The sequence below is a fragment of the Coturnix japonica genome, chromosome 21 (genome assembly GCF_054131305.1).
Source record: "Coturnix japonica strain WE chromosome 21, WE-NBRP24, whole genome shotgun sequence".
NCBI classification, from domain to species: Eukaryota; Metazoa; Chordata; class Aves; order Galliformes; family Phasianidae; genus Coturnix; species Coturnix japonica.
The window spans coordinates 3,317,220-3,332,502 of NC_140683.1; the positions used below are offsets into that span (position 1 = coordinate 3,317,220).

Genomic DNA, 15,283 nt, shown 5'->3' on the forward strand with positions numbered 1-15,283 from the left:
CAGAGCGACGGCCCGCTCCTCGCCAATCAAGGGAGGCCAGCTTAGTAGCAGCTAGCCAATGAGTGCGCTCCAGCGAGGGCTCTGCGGCCAATGGCGAGCCTCCACGAAGAAGTAACGGAGGATATATAAGGGCGGGCGGCGCGGCCTGGGTGTGCAGCGGCAGTTGGAGACGCGGCGGGTCGTGTGCGACGGTAGGGGCGGCGGTGCGGCCTACTTAGGCCTGCTGCGGCCTGCTGGGCCCGGCGGGGCCTGGTGGGTGGAGTGGATGGGACCGGCTGCGGGAGGGGACCGGGCGCTGTGGGGGGCGATGAGGCTGGGCTGGGTTGGGCCGCGCATGTGGCGCCTCCATTTTGTGACCGGCATCTCTCGGCAGAGCGGCGGGCAGCATGAGGCACCTCCTGTTGGCGCTGCTGCTGCTGGGCGGCGCGAGGGCTGACGACGAGGAGAAAAAGGAGGATGTGGGCACGGTGGTGGGCATCGACCTCGGCACGACGTATTCTTGGTGCGTAGGGAACCGTTTGTCCTGGGGATGGGCCGCGCGGACACGGGGATCGGGATGGGGGTGGGGGGTGGTGGGGCGGGAGGGAGAGATGAAGGGATGAAGGAGCTGTGGGTCCTGGGGAGGGGACAGACAAGTGCGAGGAGGGGGGGGACTGTCCGTTTGTCGTCTGACTGCTCTGTTTCTTCTTCAGTGTGGGTGTTTTCAAGAACGGCCGCGTGGAAATCATCGCTAATGACCAGGGGAACCGCATCACTCCATCCTACGTGGCATTCACGCCTGAGGGGGAGCGGCTGATCGGGGATGCAGCCAAGAACCAGCTGACATCCAACCCTGAGAACACTGTGTTTGATGCCAAGCGGCTCATAGGTCGGACCTGGAATGATCCCTCTGTGCAGCAGGACATCAAGTATCTGCCCTTCAAGGTGTGCCTCATGAGCAGGGATAAGGGGGTGGAGGGTTTCTGGTCAGGAGTGGGCTACAGGAGCTGCACATCTCTCTTGACTTAGGAGGGGGAGGTGTGGTAGCTAAACAGTAGTGCTGTTTGATCTGAGCAGGTCTGTATTTTTATAGCCTTCCTAAGAAAGGTTTGGTGATGTCCAGAGTACAGGCTATGTTTATGAGCGCCTGGAATATAACGGTCTGTTTCTCACTTCAGGTTGTTGAAAAGAAAGCCAAGCCGCATATTCAGGTTGATGTCGGTGGTGGACAAACAAAAACATTTGCTCCTGAAGAAATTTCTGCCATGGTCCTGACAAAGATGAAAGAAACTGCAGAGGCTTATCTGGGGAAGAAGGTAAGTCTGAATACTTAAAACAGGAACTTAAAGCAGTAGCCTTAGAAAAAACCTAAAGATAACCTTGTGGTCCCAGACTTTGCTCGGTGCAGTTAGTTTCTTAGGCAGCCCAGTTGGATGGGCTCAGCTAATACGATATCTTGTTATCAGCATTTATAAGATTATTTTTAAGGTACGTAGCATTTCTTAATCTAATTGTTCTGTTTTCTGCAGGTTACTCATGCTGTTGTTACTGTGCCAGCTTACTTCAATGATGCTCAGCGTCAGGCCACAAAAGATGCTGGTACAATTGCTGGATTGAACGTGATGCGCATTATTAATGAGCCGTAAGTAGCCTGAAGTACCTTGGCCTGCTGGTTATTTGGGGGTGGGGTCTGGTAATCAAAAGTTTCCTGAACTTGGTTATTCCTATACAGAACTGCTGCTGCTATTGCATATGGATTGGACAAGAGAGAGGGTGAGAAGAACATCCTCGTGTTTGACCTGGGTGGTGGAACTTTTGATGTCTCCCTGCTGACAATTGACAATGGAGTCTTTGAAGTTGTGGCTACCAATGGTGACACACACCTGGGTGGAGAAGACTTTGACCAACGTGTTATGGAGCACTTCATCAAACTCTACAAGAAGAAAACTGGGAAAGATGTCAGGAAGGATAACAGAGCTGTACAGAAGCTAAGACGGGAAGTAGAGAAAGCCAAGCGAGCCCTGTCATCCCAGCACCAAGCTAGAATTGAAATAGAATCCTTTTTTGAAGGAGAGGATTTCTCCGAGACACTTACTCGTGCCAAATTTGAAGAACTGAATATGGTAAGCTTAGAAAGCTAAAGCCACGTTCCCTCAGCTCCAAATTAGTCACTTGCTGCTAGTGGTGGTGTGCTGTTTCATGTTGTAACTTAGTTACATTTAAACAGGGTAAAAATAACTTGCTACTTGAATAAAAAAGCAGGAAGCTATTTCCCAGGGTACTGGGGACTCAGCATGTTACTGATAGCTAAGGTCTTAGGAAAGCTGATCATAAGCCTGAAGATGGACACGCTCAGTAATTCATACAACATTATTGTTCTAACTTTCTTCTGCTTTCCAGGATCTATTCCGTTCTACAATGAAGCCTGTTCAGAAAGTTCTGGAAGACTCTGACCTAAAGAAGTCTGATATTGATGAGATAGTTCTTGTTGGTGGTTCTACTCGCATCCCCAAAATACAACAACTTGTTAAGGAGTTTTTCAATGGGAAAGAGCCTTCTCGTGGCATTAATCCAGATGAGGCTGTAGCCTATGGTGCAGCTGTTCAGGCTGGCGTTCTCTCTGGGGACCAAGATACAGGTAATGACAATGAATAGTGGATGTTATTGGCAAGTGATAGAACTGAGTTTTCACAGTCATAGAAAGCTTGATGTCTCTAACTCAGGCTGCTATTGACAGTGATAGGCTGTTACACTTCAAAGAAGAGCTCAAGTCATTCATGCTCTCATGCCTGATCTTTGTTACAGGTGACCTGGTGTTGCTTGATGTGTGTCCTTTGACGCTTGGCATTGAGACAGTTGGAGGTGTAATGACTAAACTGATCCCAAGAAATACTGTTGTTCCTACAAAGAAGTCTCAGATCTTCTCCACAGCTTCTGACAATCAGCCAACAGTGACAATTAAGGTCTATGAAGGTAAGGGCCCTCTGGGATGGCACTACTGCATGTAGAGCTGAACTCCTCATTCAGATTTATACTTGCCTCCTGTGTTGTTAGAAGGATGTGTGGTGTCTAGAAGCTTACACACATCTCCATAGGGAGAAGCTTGGTAGCAGTGCTAGCTCCACCTATTTTCTACCTACCGTGACAGCTCTGATCAGGCAGCTTGAACTCAAAAGTGATTCCTATCATTCTTTTAAAATAGTTATTCCATAGCTGTGATTGAAAGAGCTGCTTTGTGGAGTAAGGTACTGTAGGCATCTAGACAGATGGTCAGGTTGGAATTAAAACCTCAGCTTTGAAAAGCACGCACCTCAGGTCAGGTGTTGCACAAACAACAGTTAGTAAACGTATCAACATTTCTTTTTAGGTGAGCGTCCCCTCACCAAGGACAATCATCTTCTGGGAACTTTTGATCTGACCGGGATCCCTCCTGCTCCTCGTGGTGTACCACAGATTGAAGTGACCTTTGAAATAGATGTGAATGGAATCCTTCGTGTCACAGCAGAAGACAAGGGCACTGGGAACAAAAACAAGATCACAATTACGAATGATCAGAACCGGCTGACACCAGAGGAGATCGAGAGGATGGTTAATGATGCTGAGAAGTTTGCTGAGGAAGACAAAAAGCTTAAAGAACGCATTGATGCCCGGAATGAGCTGGAGAGCTATGCGTATTCTTTGAAGAATCAGATTGGGGACAAAGAGAAGCTGGGTGGCAAGCTGTCTTCTGAAGACAAAGAAACAATAGAAAAGGCAGTAGAGGAAAAGATAGAGTGGCTGGAAAGCCATCAGGATGCAGACATTGAAGACTTCAAATCAAAGAAGAAGGAGCTGGAGGAAGTTGTTCAACCAATCGTTAGCAAGCTCTATGGAAGTGCAGGCCCCCCTCCCACTGGTGAAGAAGAAGCAGCAGAGAAGGATGAGTTGTAGATACTGGCATCTCTGAATGTTGTGTGTATATATTGGACTCAGGAACACTTGTTAAAATATTGGACTCTTAATTTGGAATGTAACTTTGAATCTTCACTTGTGAGTGGAGCTGGAAATGCTAGCCCTAAGTGGCTGTTTACTGCTTTTCGTTAGCAGTTGCTTGATGTCTGGGGAGGGAAGGGTAGCAGGGGGGGGAATGTAAATGCAAAATGGGTTTAGAACTATTGGCTATGGAAGCATTCTATTTAACAGCTTGGTCATGTGAATTTGGCGTAGAACTTTTCTACCTGAAGTGACCACAATAAATTTGTTATTTACACTGGATTTTGTTGTAGCTTGTAATTCATACTGACTAGCAGCATCTGCTTCTGAGAAGGTAATTACAGTGTGAACACTTAAGGTTCATATAACCACAGATACAGCTAAGACTAAAGGCACCATGTAACCATAACAGCTTTGCTGTGAGGGGAGCTTTGTATACAGAGTTCAGGTTAGCTACCCTATGGTTTAATACAAAAAAGGCTGCAAAAGCTTTAAAGCTCAACTACCTGACCCTTCTTGATGCTAAAAGGCCATTGCAGCCCTCTCCTTTACTCAGCCTTTTTATTTCTTTTATATTAAACAGGCCGCAGCAAACAGCTCCAGAAGTGTGGACTTGGTGCCTCTATTTGAAAGAGAGCTACTTACTTGTACTAAACTGTTTTTGTAGCGTTGCATTGCACTTAAAGGTAATTATTTGTAACAAAGCAAGAGGCAAAGTATTGAAACAACCGGGGGGGGGGGGGGGGGGGGGGGTTGTTTCCTGTGGAGCTTTGTTAGTAACTGTAACAAGCACTGACAGGAGAGGTACATTGTTAAACTTGAGCTAGTAAAGCTGGTACAGAAATGGGACAAAGATCATAAAGAAATGCAGTTTTCTGAAGAATGAAAGCCAGCCTGCGTCAAAAACTGAGAACAGCTGTGTATCTCAAGGCCAGTCTTACTGGTTCCCCAGTGTAGTAACAGGAGCAGCAAGTTCAGGCCTAAGCACCAGCTCTACTGCCTTGAAAGGCACCTTTCCTGGTGCAGGGGAGTCAGGGTTTCTCATCAGCTTCTTTTCAAAATACTGTAAGACGAACTCCCTTAATGATCCCCCAGTCTTTGCAGATAACCTCAGCTCTGCAGGTAGAAGTGGCTTTATAGTCAACTAGGAGCGTGTGAGCTTCAGGGAGAAAGCTGCCCCAAATCACTGCAGCCTCCGGCTTTTCACCTTCCAGCAGCACATGAGCCAAGCTGCTGAAGGCACAGCTGCTGCAGCCTCCTAAAGGGACTGACAAATCTACTGTTACACGACTGCACAGAGAGCAGGACTGGCACCCCTATAGGGCAATAATTTGTTTATTGGAAATAGAGAACTTAATCAGACACTAATACAAAAACTTAAGGAAGGGGATGGTCCTGTGAAGGGCTGCAGTTGGACTATTCAATCAGACTTACAATGCAGTCCCTATATATCTCTGCTTGTGTATCCATCCCACCAAATATTAACAGCAGATGCACCATTGTGTCTTCAGTACACGCCTTCTCATCCTGGCCTCCACAGAGGTGCTCAGCTCTGTCACCAGCTGATGCAGTTGGCTCAGCTTTATCATCCCTAGTGACAGCTCCAGTGTCACCATTCTTGCCAACCCGCCAGGGAATGACACACATGGCGTGGTCCAGTCTCCCAGCAGGCAGAGGAGAATCAAACTGCAGCAGTGTCCACTTCTGCTCTTCTGCAGTACAGAAATACATTCACATCTTTAAACAGTGCTTTTTTAAACAGACTCAAAAACCACGCTGGATAGTACCATTGCTAATTATGCACCAGTCTGCAGTACCATCTAGCCTTAACAATAGAACTTGTACTGACATATTTCCAGTGTAGTGACACTAATTGCTAGGAGAATGAAGCCTAGGAACTAAAACCACAATGTATTTTATAGATTTTCAAACAGACTGGCATTTACCATCAGAAAGCTGAGAGAAGTCTCCCTACCTATATGATACTTGTATGTAGTATCTAGAGTCCCATCTGGACCTATTCCACCAAAAATGTATAAGTGATCTTTAAACACAGTGGATGAATGGGATGCCCGTCCTCCCGGCACATCACCAGTGGCTGCTATCTTAACCCACTTCATGTCGGCTGGTGGAGAACAAGAACAGATATGGTTATGCATTATTAAAAACAAACAAAACCAAAGCAAAACACTTCATAGCACAGCCATTGTTCTAAGGTACTTGTGGCCCTACTTACTTGTATCGATGCAGAACAGATCATCGTAAAAAATATCACCAGCTAAACCTCCATGTATGAAGAGCTTGGTCCCAACTGCAACTATGACATGTCCATGCCGAGGAGAAGGGGGGTCACCGTGGGTGCCAGGCTGGGTCCATGTCAAAGCATCTGAAAAATGGGAATGTGTGTGTATGAGGAAAACTGTCAGCTCTACAAACCAGCAGCCCCCGAGTCTCGCTGGGGTTCCCTCCTGGGGTATGCAGGACTATAGGAACAGACAGAATAATACCAACAAGTCATGAGAAGTCTCACAGCATTTCCTGTCCCAAATCATTATACTGCCACTTTGGCCCAAGTTCCCCATTGCAATACAGAGGTGAGCACATGTCAGCAGCAACCTTCAGCCCTCAGCAACCTTCAGCCCTCCATTGAAACTCGCAGCCAAGGCTGATGAGATCTGGGAGGCAGAACTTCAGAACAGCGGGCGGTTACTTCCAGTGCTGGTACAGCTCACGACACACTCAGGTACCTGTGTCAAAGACATGAAGCTGCTGATCTTTAACCGGCTCCGCTCCTTTGTCTCCCCCTCCGAAGACGTACAGACAGGTCCCTAGAGCTGCTGAGGAGGTGTGGAATGTCCTGGGCAGTGGCGGAACACCCGTCACCTCGGGACTCTCCCAGGTTCCTATTTCTAATTAAGACATTCAATTAATAAAGCATACACGAGGTCTGAAGGGCTGCTCCGCGCCGCCGGCCCGGCCCGACACCCGCTCCACCGAGGTCCGGCATCCGACGAGGTGCCGGCACTCACCGGGGTCCAGCACTTGGACGCAGCTCCGGTTCCCGGCCGGGTGCGCGCCGCCGAACACCCAGAGTCGCGTCGGAAGGCGGGCGGGCAGGAACGTGGCGTGCTCGTAGCGCGGCCGCAGCCCGCTCCAGGCAGCCGGGGCCCAGCGGTGCGTGTCTGCGGGCGGGGCGGGGCCGTTAGCGGGGAACGGCGGCGGCAGCGGGGGCTGTTAACGGGGAACGTCAGCGGCTCCGCCCGGTCCGACCCGACCCTCACCCAGCTCCACGAAGTGCGCGTCCGTGAAAGCGCCCGCGGGGTCGGCGCCGCCCAGGAGCAGCACGCGGCCCGACCCGCCCGGTACCAGCACGCAGCCGTGACCCACGCGCCCGCGGGGCCATTCACCGCGCGGGGCCAGCCGGTACCTGCGGGAAGCGACGGGCGGCGCTAAGCCGAGGCCGAGAGCCGGCCGGGACCGCGCCGCCCCGCCCCGCCCCCCGCTCACCACTTGCCCGCCCGCGGGCGGCTGCCCGGCTCCAGCAGCGGGGGCAGCAGCGGCCCCATGGCGGGACCGGGCCGGGCCGAGCTCCGCCCGCCCCACACGGCTCCGGCCGCCGCCAACTTCCGGTGCGCGGCCGGAAGTTCGCGGAAGTTCCGCTGGCGTCCGAGTCTCGCGCCGCTTCCCGGAAGTGGAGAGCTCCGTTTCCGGCTCCGAGCTGCCGTCCCAAGATGGCGCCGCTGGACCTGGACAAGTACGTGGAGATCGCTCGGCTCTGCAAGTACCTGCCCGAGAACGACCTCAAGGTGGGACCGGGCGGGGGGGGGCGGGGTCGGACGGGCGGCGGTGGACGGTGCCGGTGGTTGTAGTAGCGGTGGCGATAGCGATAGCGATAGCGATGGCGATAGTGATAGTGATAGCGATAGTGATAGCGATGGCGATACTGTCGGTGCTGTTGGTGGTGCTGGTGCACACCCCGGCGCTGCTGGTGGCGCTACCCGCCGTGTTCCCGCAGCGCCTGTGTGACTACGTGTGCGACCTGCTGCTGGAGGAGTCCAACGTGCAGCCCGTCTCCACGCCCGTCACCGTGTGCGGGGACATCCACGGGCAGGTAACGGGACACGCCGCGCTGCTCGGCCGGGACGCCCCGCGGTGCCCGGTGCCGCCGCCCGCGCTGACTCGTGCCCCTTCCCGCAGTTCTATGACCTGTGCGAGCTGTTCCGGACCGGCGGGCAGGTGCCCGACACCAACTACATCTTCATGGTATGTACGTGTCGGTGCCGCTTTGCTCCTCGCGCCGTGTTGGTCCCGGTTCTGCGCTGGGTGCCGGCCCTGGTGGCAGCGCTCTGCCCTCCCACCCCTGTGCTGCCCCCGGCTGCAGGGCGGGCAGAGCCGGGCGTCCCGTGCAGGGGTGAGTGAACCATTGCTGGGGAGCTGAGCTCGTTCTCACCGCTTGGCTCCCTTCAGCGTCAGGTTCCTTTGTGCAATGAGGAGTTAAAGGTGGATGTGTCACTTTGCATTTCTCCTTTTTGCTGTTTCTTCATTCATAATTCTGTTTTGACTTTGCAGGGCGATTTTGTAGATAGAGGTTACTATAGTCTTGAGACTTTCACTTACCTTCTGGCACTAAAAGCTAAATGGCCCGATCGTATCACGCTGTTACGAGGCAATCATGAAAGCAGGCAGATAACACAAGTGTATGGATTCTATGGTAAGACTTTACCGAAGTGATTTCTGAATGGGGGCCAGCATGCCATCAACAACTACCTCCTATTTCCCTTTTGAAATCGGCTTTGTGTGTGCACTGTTATGTGGGGCTTTACTTGAACTGGGTGGGAAACGGTCTCAAATGTTATTTAACACTGTTGTTGTGTTCAAGAAGTAAAAGCGTTTTAGTCCATCTCCAGACCATCTTTTCCTCCAGCATCTCAGTTTTTCTTTGCATTTTTTTGATGAAATGCTTTGGTATCTTTAAATAAAAGATTCTACATAATTCTCTTTAGGTATAACTGAGAAAAGCATTGTCATATATAGGCTGTAATTTGCTTTCTTCTGGATAACATGATGTAGTGTGTCAACAAGAGCATATATAAACATTTGTAAGCCTCGTGAAGCTCCAAAGTAAAATTTGTCCATCAGTTTTATTGATGTGTTTGTATAGCTATAAACAAAGCTATTGTAACACTTATTTGTAGTGAAAAGGTCTCTAATTAGCCCTGATGGGTTCACTGTTTCTGCCTCACTTCTCTTGCATGAAATGTAGAGTATAAACACTGCTGGGTGAGCAGGGGGGCTGTTCCCAGGCAGTCAGTGGTGGGAAGATGCTGAGGTGCTGTCTGTCGTGTTGCTTTTTCCTCTGTCTGTTGCTGAAGACACAGCAGTAGATACTGAGGTTCTCTCCCTGCTGGTGGACCACAGAAGCAGTGAGCAGTGCTTTCCAGCCAGTGCTCACCGGTTGCTCCCAGCTGTTTTTTATTTGTCTGTTTGCTTTTTGGTTTACATCTGCCTTTTTAGGTTCTGTTCTGTTTGACTCTGATCATATTGCCTGAATTCCTTCTGGTCTGTTAAGAAGAAAAAAATTCTCTATTTAACAGATGAGTGCCAAACCAAATACGGAAATGCTAATGCTTGGAGATACTGCACCAAAGTCTTTGACATGCTCACAATAGCAGCTGTAAGTGTAAACACCTTAAAAAAGATACAGGTAGATTGTCTAAATATAACTTGTAGAATTGGTGGTGCTGAGGGTGGTGCTGGAGAGGTTCTTGGTTTGGTTGAAATACTGAGCGTTCTTTGTGTTCCTTTTTCTCTCCAGCTAATAGATGAGCAGATTCTCTGTGTGCACGGTGGATTGTCTCCTGACATCAAGACACTCGATCAGATTCGCACCATTGAACGTAATCAAGAAATTCCTCATAAAGGCGCCTTCTGTGACCTGGTTTGGTCTGATCCAGAAGATGTGGATACGTGGGCCATCAGTCCGCGAGGGGCGGGTTGGCTGTTTGGTGCTAAGGTGACAAATGAGGTAACGATGCCGTCCTGTGCTGCGTCCCATAATTGCAGGTGTGAGATGAAGTGTTTGACTTTACTGTAGTGACGAGTGGATTAAGGAACTTTCCTTGTGAGGGGGCTGAATTGGTGTGGAGGTGAGGGAGGTTTTCTCGTGACATACTCTTTTCCCCTCATAAAGTGCCAAGTGAGATAATGCACACCTTGCGTTTAAAAAGTGTAATGCAGTGAGACTAACTAGAATTACTAGGCTTTGTGTAGAAAACTTGTCTAATGATTTGGAAGAAGAAATACTAGCTTTGACTTAATTTTTGTTACTTTGCAACATAGTAAGAGGCTCAGACCCACTGAACTTCCCAGGCTTCTGAACCAGCCCTAAGATGAATCCCTGCCTCATGCAGTGTGTTGTTCTCTGCTCCTCTGCAGCATATTCAGGAGGGATTGAAAGGCGTGGGCAGTGCAGGCCTAGGCACCACGGCTGTCACAGGCAGGAGTGTTTCTCACTGTTCAGGTTTCAAAGCCCAAAGTTGCCCTCTGTGCTCTGACAGGAGCGGTTTGCTCCCAGCACCGTCAGCTCAGTCCCAGCTCTGTGGGGGTGCTGGGCACACATGGCTGGGGCCGCAGAGCTGTGCTGGGAGCACAGGGACACAGGGAGTGTCCTTAGCACAGCCTGCACCTCTCAGAGGCCTTGGGAAAACCTCCCGGGCGGGTCAGTGCTGTCAGCGCTGCAGAGCCCAGAGCTGAGCCCGGAGCTGGGCCCACACAGCGCTGAGGAGCTCTGCTGGGCAGCAGCTGCTGCGCGGCCACGCACAGAGCTGTGACACGCCATTTTTCTTTGCAGTTTGTCCACATCAACAACCTGAAGCTCATCTGCAGAGCACATCAGCTGGTTCACGAAGGCTACAAATTCATGTTTGACGAGAAGTTGGTAACGGTGTGGTCAGCTCCCAATTACTGCTATCGCTGCGGGAACATCGCTTCCATCATGGTCTTCCAGGACGTAAATACGAGAGAACCGAGGCTGTTCCGCGCCGTCCCAGACTCAGAGCGGGTGATCCCTCCCCGGACAACCACCCCCTACTTCCTCTGAGCCGCCCCCGCCCTACAATATACTTTTTATTGAGCACTTTGCTGCTGAGATGCCGCCTCCGCCTTTTATCTTTAACTTATCGCCGTTCGTTGTCATTGCGCTGCGCAGCCGTTTCCCCGCCCTCCCCCGGATCCATTTGTGCGGATCCGAACCGCTCGTTGTTCGTTGCTCCGCTGAGCGGCGCCGTTCGGCTGCTCCCGGTGCTCCGTGCGGCTCCGTTCGTCTCCCGTAGATGTACGAGATTTCAGCAGCAAAGTTCCGCGGCCGTTGGTGCCGCCGCCCACTTTGTAATTAAAGGCTCGTTGTGGTTTTTCAGCGCCGTGTCGCTCCGTGGCGCCGGACGGGACGGGACGGGACGGGACGGGGGGGCGCGCTCCGCTCCTTCCTGCTCCGGGCGGGGCGGGCTCCGCGCTTCCGGTTCCGGCGGGGCGGAGCGGCGGGGGAGGTTCCGGTTCCGACGGTTCCGGTTCCGTCGGCATGGCGCGGAGCACGCTCTCGTCCCGCTTCCGCCGCCTGGACATCGATCAGTACGACGAGAACCGCTTCGTGGAGGAGCCCGAGGAGGCGGCGGCGGCCGAACCCGACGCGAGCCCCGAGGTGGAGGCGCTGCTGAGGCAGTATCCTTCATGGCGGCACGGCCACCGAGCGCTGCCCGCGGGGCCTCGGGAAGGTTTGCGGGGCGGGAGCGCGGCCTGAGGCTGCTCGGTACTACTCGGTACTGCCCGGTGCTGCCCGGTATCGCCCGGTACTACTCGGTACTGCTCGGTGCTGCCCGGTGCTGCTTGGTGCTGGCTGGTATCGCCCGGTACCGCTCGGTGCTGCCCGGTACTGCCCGGTGCTGCTTGGTACTGCCCTCCGTGCGGTCCCCGGTCCCGTCCCTCCCCGCTGCCGTTGTGTGGCCGTAGTTCGGGTCCCCGCTTTGCAGCGCCCTCCTCCCCTGCCCCCTCCCCTTGTCGCTCCGTCCCGGTGCCGCCGTTGCTCCTTGACTCTCGCCGTAGAGGCGAAGCGCTGCGCGCGCTGCACGCGGCCCTAAGGAACAACCCCGCACAGACGCGCAGCGCGGCCATGAAGGTGAGTGCGGCCCCGGGACCGGTAACGAGCGGCGCCCCCGGCGCTGACCTTGTGCTCCACGGCACCTTCCGTCCGTCTGCTCTTGAAGGACGGCGCTGCGGTTTGTGTGCGGGTGTCGCGGTGCTGCTGTAGGACGGCCCGGTGCTGCTGTGTGCCCGGGGAGCGGCCCGTGCTGCGGGGAAACGCGGCCGGCAGCAGCCGGGGACTGAGAGGGAGCCTGGAGCACAGAGCACAGCCCAGGGGATCTTGTGCTGCAGGAGCCGGACGTTGTTCGTTGTTCTCGGGCTGTAGGTTTGTTCTGCAGTGCAGTTCAGGTCCAAGTTTTAAAGCTCTCTGCTCTTCTTCCTTCTCACTACTGAAACTTAAAGTGTAAAACTTCCTGTTTGGCTGCTGCATCTTCACACCATCAGCGCAGCCGCTGCTCCGAGTGCTTTGCTGCACTTGGGGTCACATCCAGCTTTGCTGATCCTAACGTCGTTTTCCTTCCTGTGCAGGAGCAGGCGCAGGGCACCATGCTCAGAGTCCTCACGTCTTTTAAGAGCAGTGAAATTGAACAAGCGGTGAACTCCTTAGACAGAAACGGCATTGACTTGTTAATGAAGTATATTTATAAAGGATTTGAAAAGCCGACAGAAAATAGCAGTGCAATATTACTCCAATGGCATGAAAAGGTGAGTGTTTGCTCTGGGCTCTGCTGTCACTGTCGGTGCTTTCAGGACCCCCTGGATGGGAGGTGTGCGATGAGGGGGATCCTCCCTGAGGAGCAGAGCTCGGTGCTGCCTTTTGTCCTTGGCCTCTTGGTGTTGGGCGTATGGAGTTTCTGTGGTACTTCAGAGCTCTCCTCAGCCTGGAGGGATGGGAGGGGTGGGTGTGGCAGAGCAGCGTCAGCTGCAGGAAGGTTTATGACTTGTGTCTGGTGGTGGTTTCCCCCACAAGGAGCAGCAGCTGGGAGTGGAGGTGAGATTGATTGATTGATTGATTGATTGATTGAAGGTGCCTTTGGCTCATGGGGTGCCCAGGATGGCTCAGATGTGATGCTTTTTGTCAGTGAAACGCTGTGCTGAAGTACATCCGAGCTGACCAGTTATAGCAAACCTGCTCAGTTTGCACAGTAAAGGCTTTGATGCCTCAGTGGCACTTAGTGGCGTTTCTGTGGCAGGGTTGCAGCGAGGGGGGCTGTATATGCTGTGCTCACAGCTGGCTGCTGGCTGGTCATTTGCACAGGGCGTGCTTCCTTGTGATGAGTTAAAACAAGTTGTGCAATGGTGACTCCAGCTCCTGGCAGCTGTCCCCAGCCTTGCAGAATATCGATAGGCAGGAGGGGGAGGAAATTGCACAGGAAGGGACATGTTTGTGCTTGACATTTTGTGTTGTTCTTCCTACTGGAGGCTCTTTTTGGGTCACCGTAGGTTGATACTCCCAGTACGTAACATTACACAAGACTGCCCTGACTGGAAAGAAGTCACTGCTCAGAACACGTAGACACGTGCAAGCATCTCTTCCCCTTTGTTTTCAAAGGAAAGCTGCAGTTGTGCAGTGTGCAGGGAGCTGCTTAGAGCTTTGTGTTCTGCTTTCCAGCAGTGCAGGCAGGACGTGCAGCTCACTCTGACTGTGGGCAGCAGCTCAGCAGCACCTGCCTGGCCCCTGGAAGGGCCTGATGCCATTTCTGCATCCGTCAGGTCTAATCTGAGCAGCTCCTCTGCGGCCCTCACTTACATGCATCTCCTCCTAGACTTTAGAAGGATGTTTCATTTTTATTAAGGATGCAAATGAAACCAGACTAAGCCCTTCCTCCTTTCCCCATTCAGGAGCAGAAGTGTAAGGTATTCTGCATCATCGGTGTCCTTCACTAGATGCAAGTCAGTTCATAAGGTTTTGTGTACTTTAGCCTTCAGATGTGGTGGGATGTGTTACAATGAGCTGTTTTGTCCACCCTTCATTTCCTTGCTTCTTACATTTATAGCATGTTTAGAGAGTAGCGCTGTGTATGTACTGCAAAAACCTGGGTCAAAGAAGGAGCTCATCTGTACGTTCAGAGAGGACAGGGGGCATAGAGCTCCCGAGTTCATGGCCCAAGACAGGAACAGGCAAGGAGCTGAAATGTGGCAAAGGAATAAGTGTGTGAATGTAGAACTTGTTACTGCAGGAAGCTGAAGGTTTTAGCAGTGCAGAAGGTACCTGCACAGGTACAGAGGGGTGGAACAACTTGAGAACTGATGCTCTGGTTGTAGCAATTAGCATAAAACATTGCTTAGGAGTTAACAAATACAGCGTGCGCTTTGTGTGACGGAACACACAAGTTGTACCAGCAGAACCACTGCCAGCCCTGCAGGCTGCTAAGAACAATGAAGGTTTCATCGTAAGCCGTGTGTGACTGTAGAAATGATCTTGTCTCCTTCTCCCACCCCACAGGCATTAGCAGCAGGTGGACTAGGTTCCATAGTAAGAGTTCTTACAGCAAGAAAGACTGTTTAAAGACTATTAACTCGAAGCAAGACAACCATCAGTTTTGGACCCAGAAGAAGGAAGTAGCTGAAGTGACGCTGGTCCATCTTGATTAGAGATTCCAATCTACTGAAATACTATGGAAACCTCCTCTTGGACTGCTTTTAACATTAAAGGTGGGAAAAGAGTAAAGGTATTCCTGTATATTCTGACTATCACGTACAGGAGCCAAGACATTCTCCTGCTTGCTTCTTTTAAGGCAGAGAGAAGGCAAACTCCTGCCTCCTACTACTGAAAGTGAGCAGGTGTTTTCAGATGCTGCTTTATCAAAGCGTGGTGATCCAAGATCCTGTCTGTGCTACTTATTTAAGAGGGAGCTATGGTCTTCACAGTTGCAAGATTCTGACAGTTTATGAATGGGATAAGTGTTTATTAGAAAGATGATTTTGTATATGTATGTATATATATGGTCAGAGGACGGTTGGACTTTGGGGTTGGTTTCATTGTAAAGTGCCTGCTGCATCAATAAAGTTCTTGGATCATACAAGTTAAGTCAATTGTTGATTTCTGGCACCCAAAATTAAGCCCTCAATAGCATTTCTACATTAAGTGTCTACCTCTACATGAGCACTCATTTCCAAACTTTGTCTTCAAACTGAGCTCAGTGCTCAGGTTCTGGCTGCACGGAGCCCGGGCCCTGCTTCCTTTTGGCAGAGC

The 15,283-nt window shown here is 51.7% G+C and overlaps 4 protein-coding genes across 9 annotated transcripts; 3 read left to right on the forward strand and 1 right to left on the reverse strand.

Moving 5' to 3' along the window:
- Nucleotides 1-151: 151 nt before the first annotated feature.
- On the forward strand, nucleotides 152-4,233 carry HSPA5 (heat shock protein family A (Hsp70) member 5). 2 transcript variants are annotated; one of them, XM_015879449.3, is made up of 9 exons: nucleotides 152-191; nucleotides 374-502; nucleotides 693-924; nucleotides 1,158-1,295; nucleotides 1,509-1,621; nucleotides 1,712-2,102; nucleotides 2,380-2,617; nucleotides 2,785-2,952; nucleotides 3,347-4,233. In XM_015879449.3, the coding sequence occupies exons 2-9, from the start codon at nucleotides 387-389 to the stop codon at nucleotides 3,907-3,909; spliced, it is 1,959 nt and encodes a 652-aa protein (XP_015734935.2). In that variant the 5' UTR covers nucleotides 152-191; nucleotides 374-386; the 3' UTR covers nucleotides 3,910-4,233.
- Nucleotides 4,234-5,268: 1,035 nt separating this feature from the next.
- Nucleotides 5,269-7,556, reverse strand: RABEPK (Rab9 effector protein with kelch motifs). 4 transcript variants are annotated; one of them, XM_085521043.1, is made up of 7 exons: nucleotides 7,462-7,556; nucleotides 7,233-7,378; nucleotides 6,981-7,133; nucleotides 6,699-6,860; nucleotides 6,188-6,337; nucleotides 5,927-6,076; nucleotides 5,269-5,663 (listed from the first exon to the last, which is right to left on the reverse strand). In XM_085521043.1, the coding sequence occupies exons 1-7, from the start codon at nucleotides 7,515-7,517 to the stop codon at nucleotides 5,368-5,370; spliced, it is 1,113 nt and encodes a 370-aa protein (XP_085377169.1). In that variant the 5' UTR covers nucleotides 7,518-7,556; the 3' UTR covers nucleotides 5,269-5,367. The 4 variants fall into 4 exon arrangements, with proteins under 4 accessions (XP_085377169.1, XP_015734937.2, XP_085377170.1 ...); XM_015879451.3 differs by having other exon boundaries at nucleotides 7,459-7,556; XM_085521044.1 differs by lacking the exon at nucleotides 6,699-6,860 and having other exon boundaries at nucleotides 7,459-7,556.
- A 104-nt stretch (nucleotides 7,557-7,660) lies between these two features.
- On the forward strand, nucleotides 7,661-11,098 carry PPP6C (protein phosphatase 6 catalytic subunit). Of its 2 annotated transcripts, none has more exons than XM_085521047.1 (7): nucleotides 7,661-7,797; nucleotides 7,866-8,062; nucleotides 8,149-8,214; nucleotides 8,521-8,662; nucleotides 9,546-9,625; nucleotides 9,767-9,976; nucleotides 10,802-11,098. In XM_085521047.1, the coding sequence occupies exons 1-7, from the start codon at nucleotides 7,683-7,685 to the stop codon at nucleotides 11,048-11,050; spliced, it is 1,059 nt and encodes a 352-aa protein (XP_085377173.1). In that variant the 5' UTR covers nucleotides 7,661-7,682; the 3' UTR covers nucleotides 11,051-11,098. The 2 variants fall into 2 exon arrangements, with proteins under 2 accessions (XP_085377173.1, XP_015734938.1); XM_015879452.3 differs by having other exon boundaries at nucleotides 7,661-7,757; nucleotides 7,967-8,062.
- Nucleotides 11,099-11,509: 411 nt separating this feature from the next.
- Nucleotides 11,510-15,118, forward strand: ARPC5L (actin related protein 2/3 complex subunit 5 like). The gene is made up of 4 exons (XM_015879454.3): nucleotides 11,510-11,667; nucleotides 12,049-12,121; nucleotides 12,616-12,792; nucleotides 14,534-15,118. The coding sequence occupies exons 1-4, from the start codon at nucleotides 11,528-11,530 to the stop codon at nucleotides 14,594-14,596; spliced, it is 453 nt and encodes a 150-aa protein (XP_015734940.1). The 5' UTR covers nucleotides 11,510-11,527; the 3' UTR covers nucleotides 14,597-15,118.
- Nucleotides 15,119-15,283: the final 165 nt, after the last annotated feature.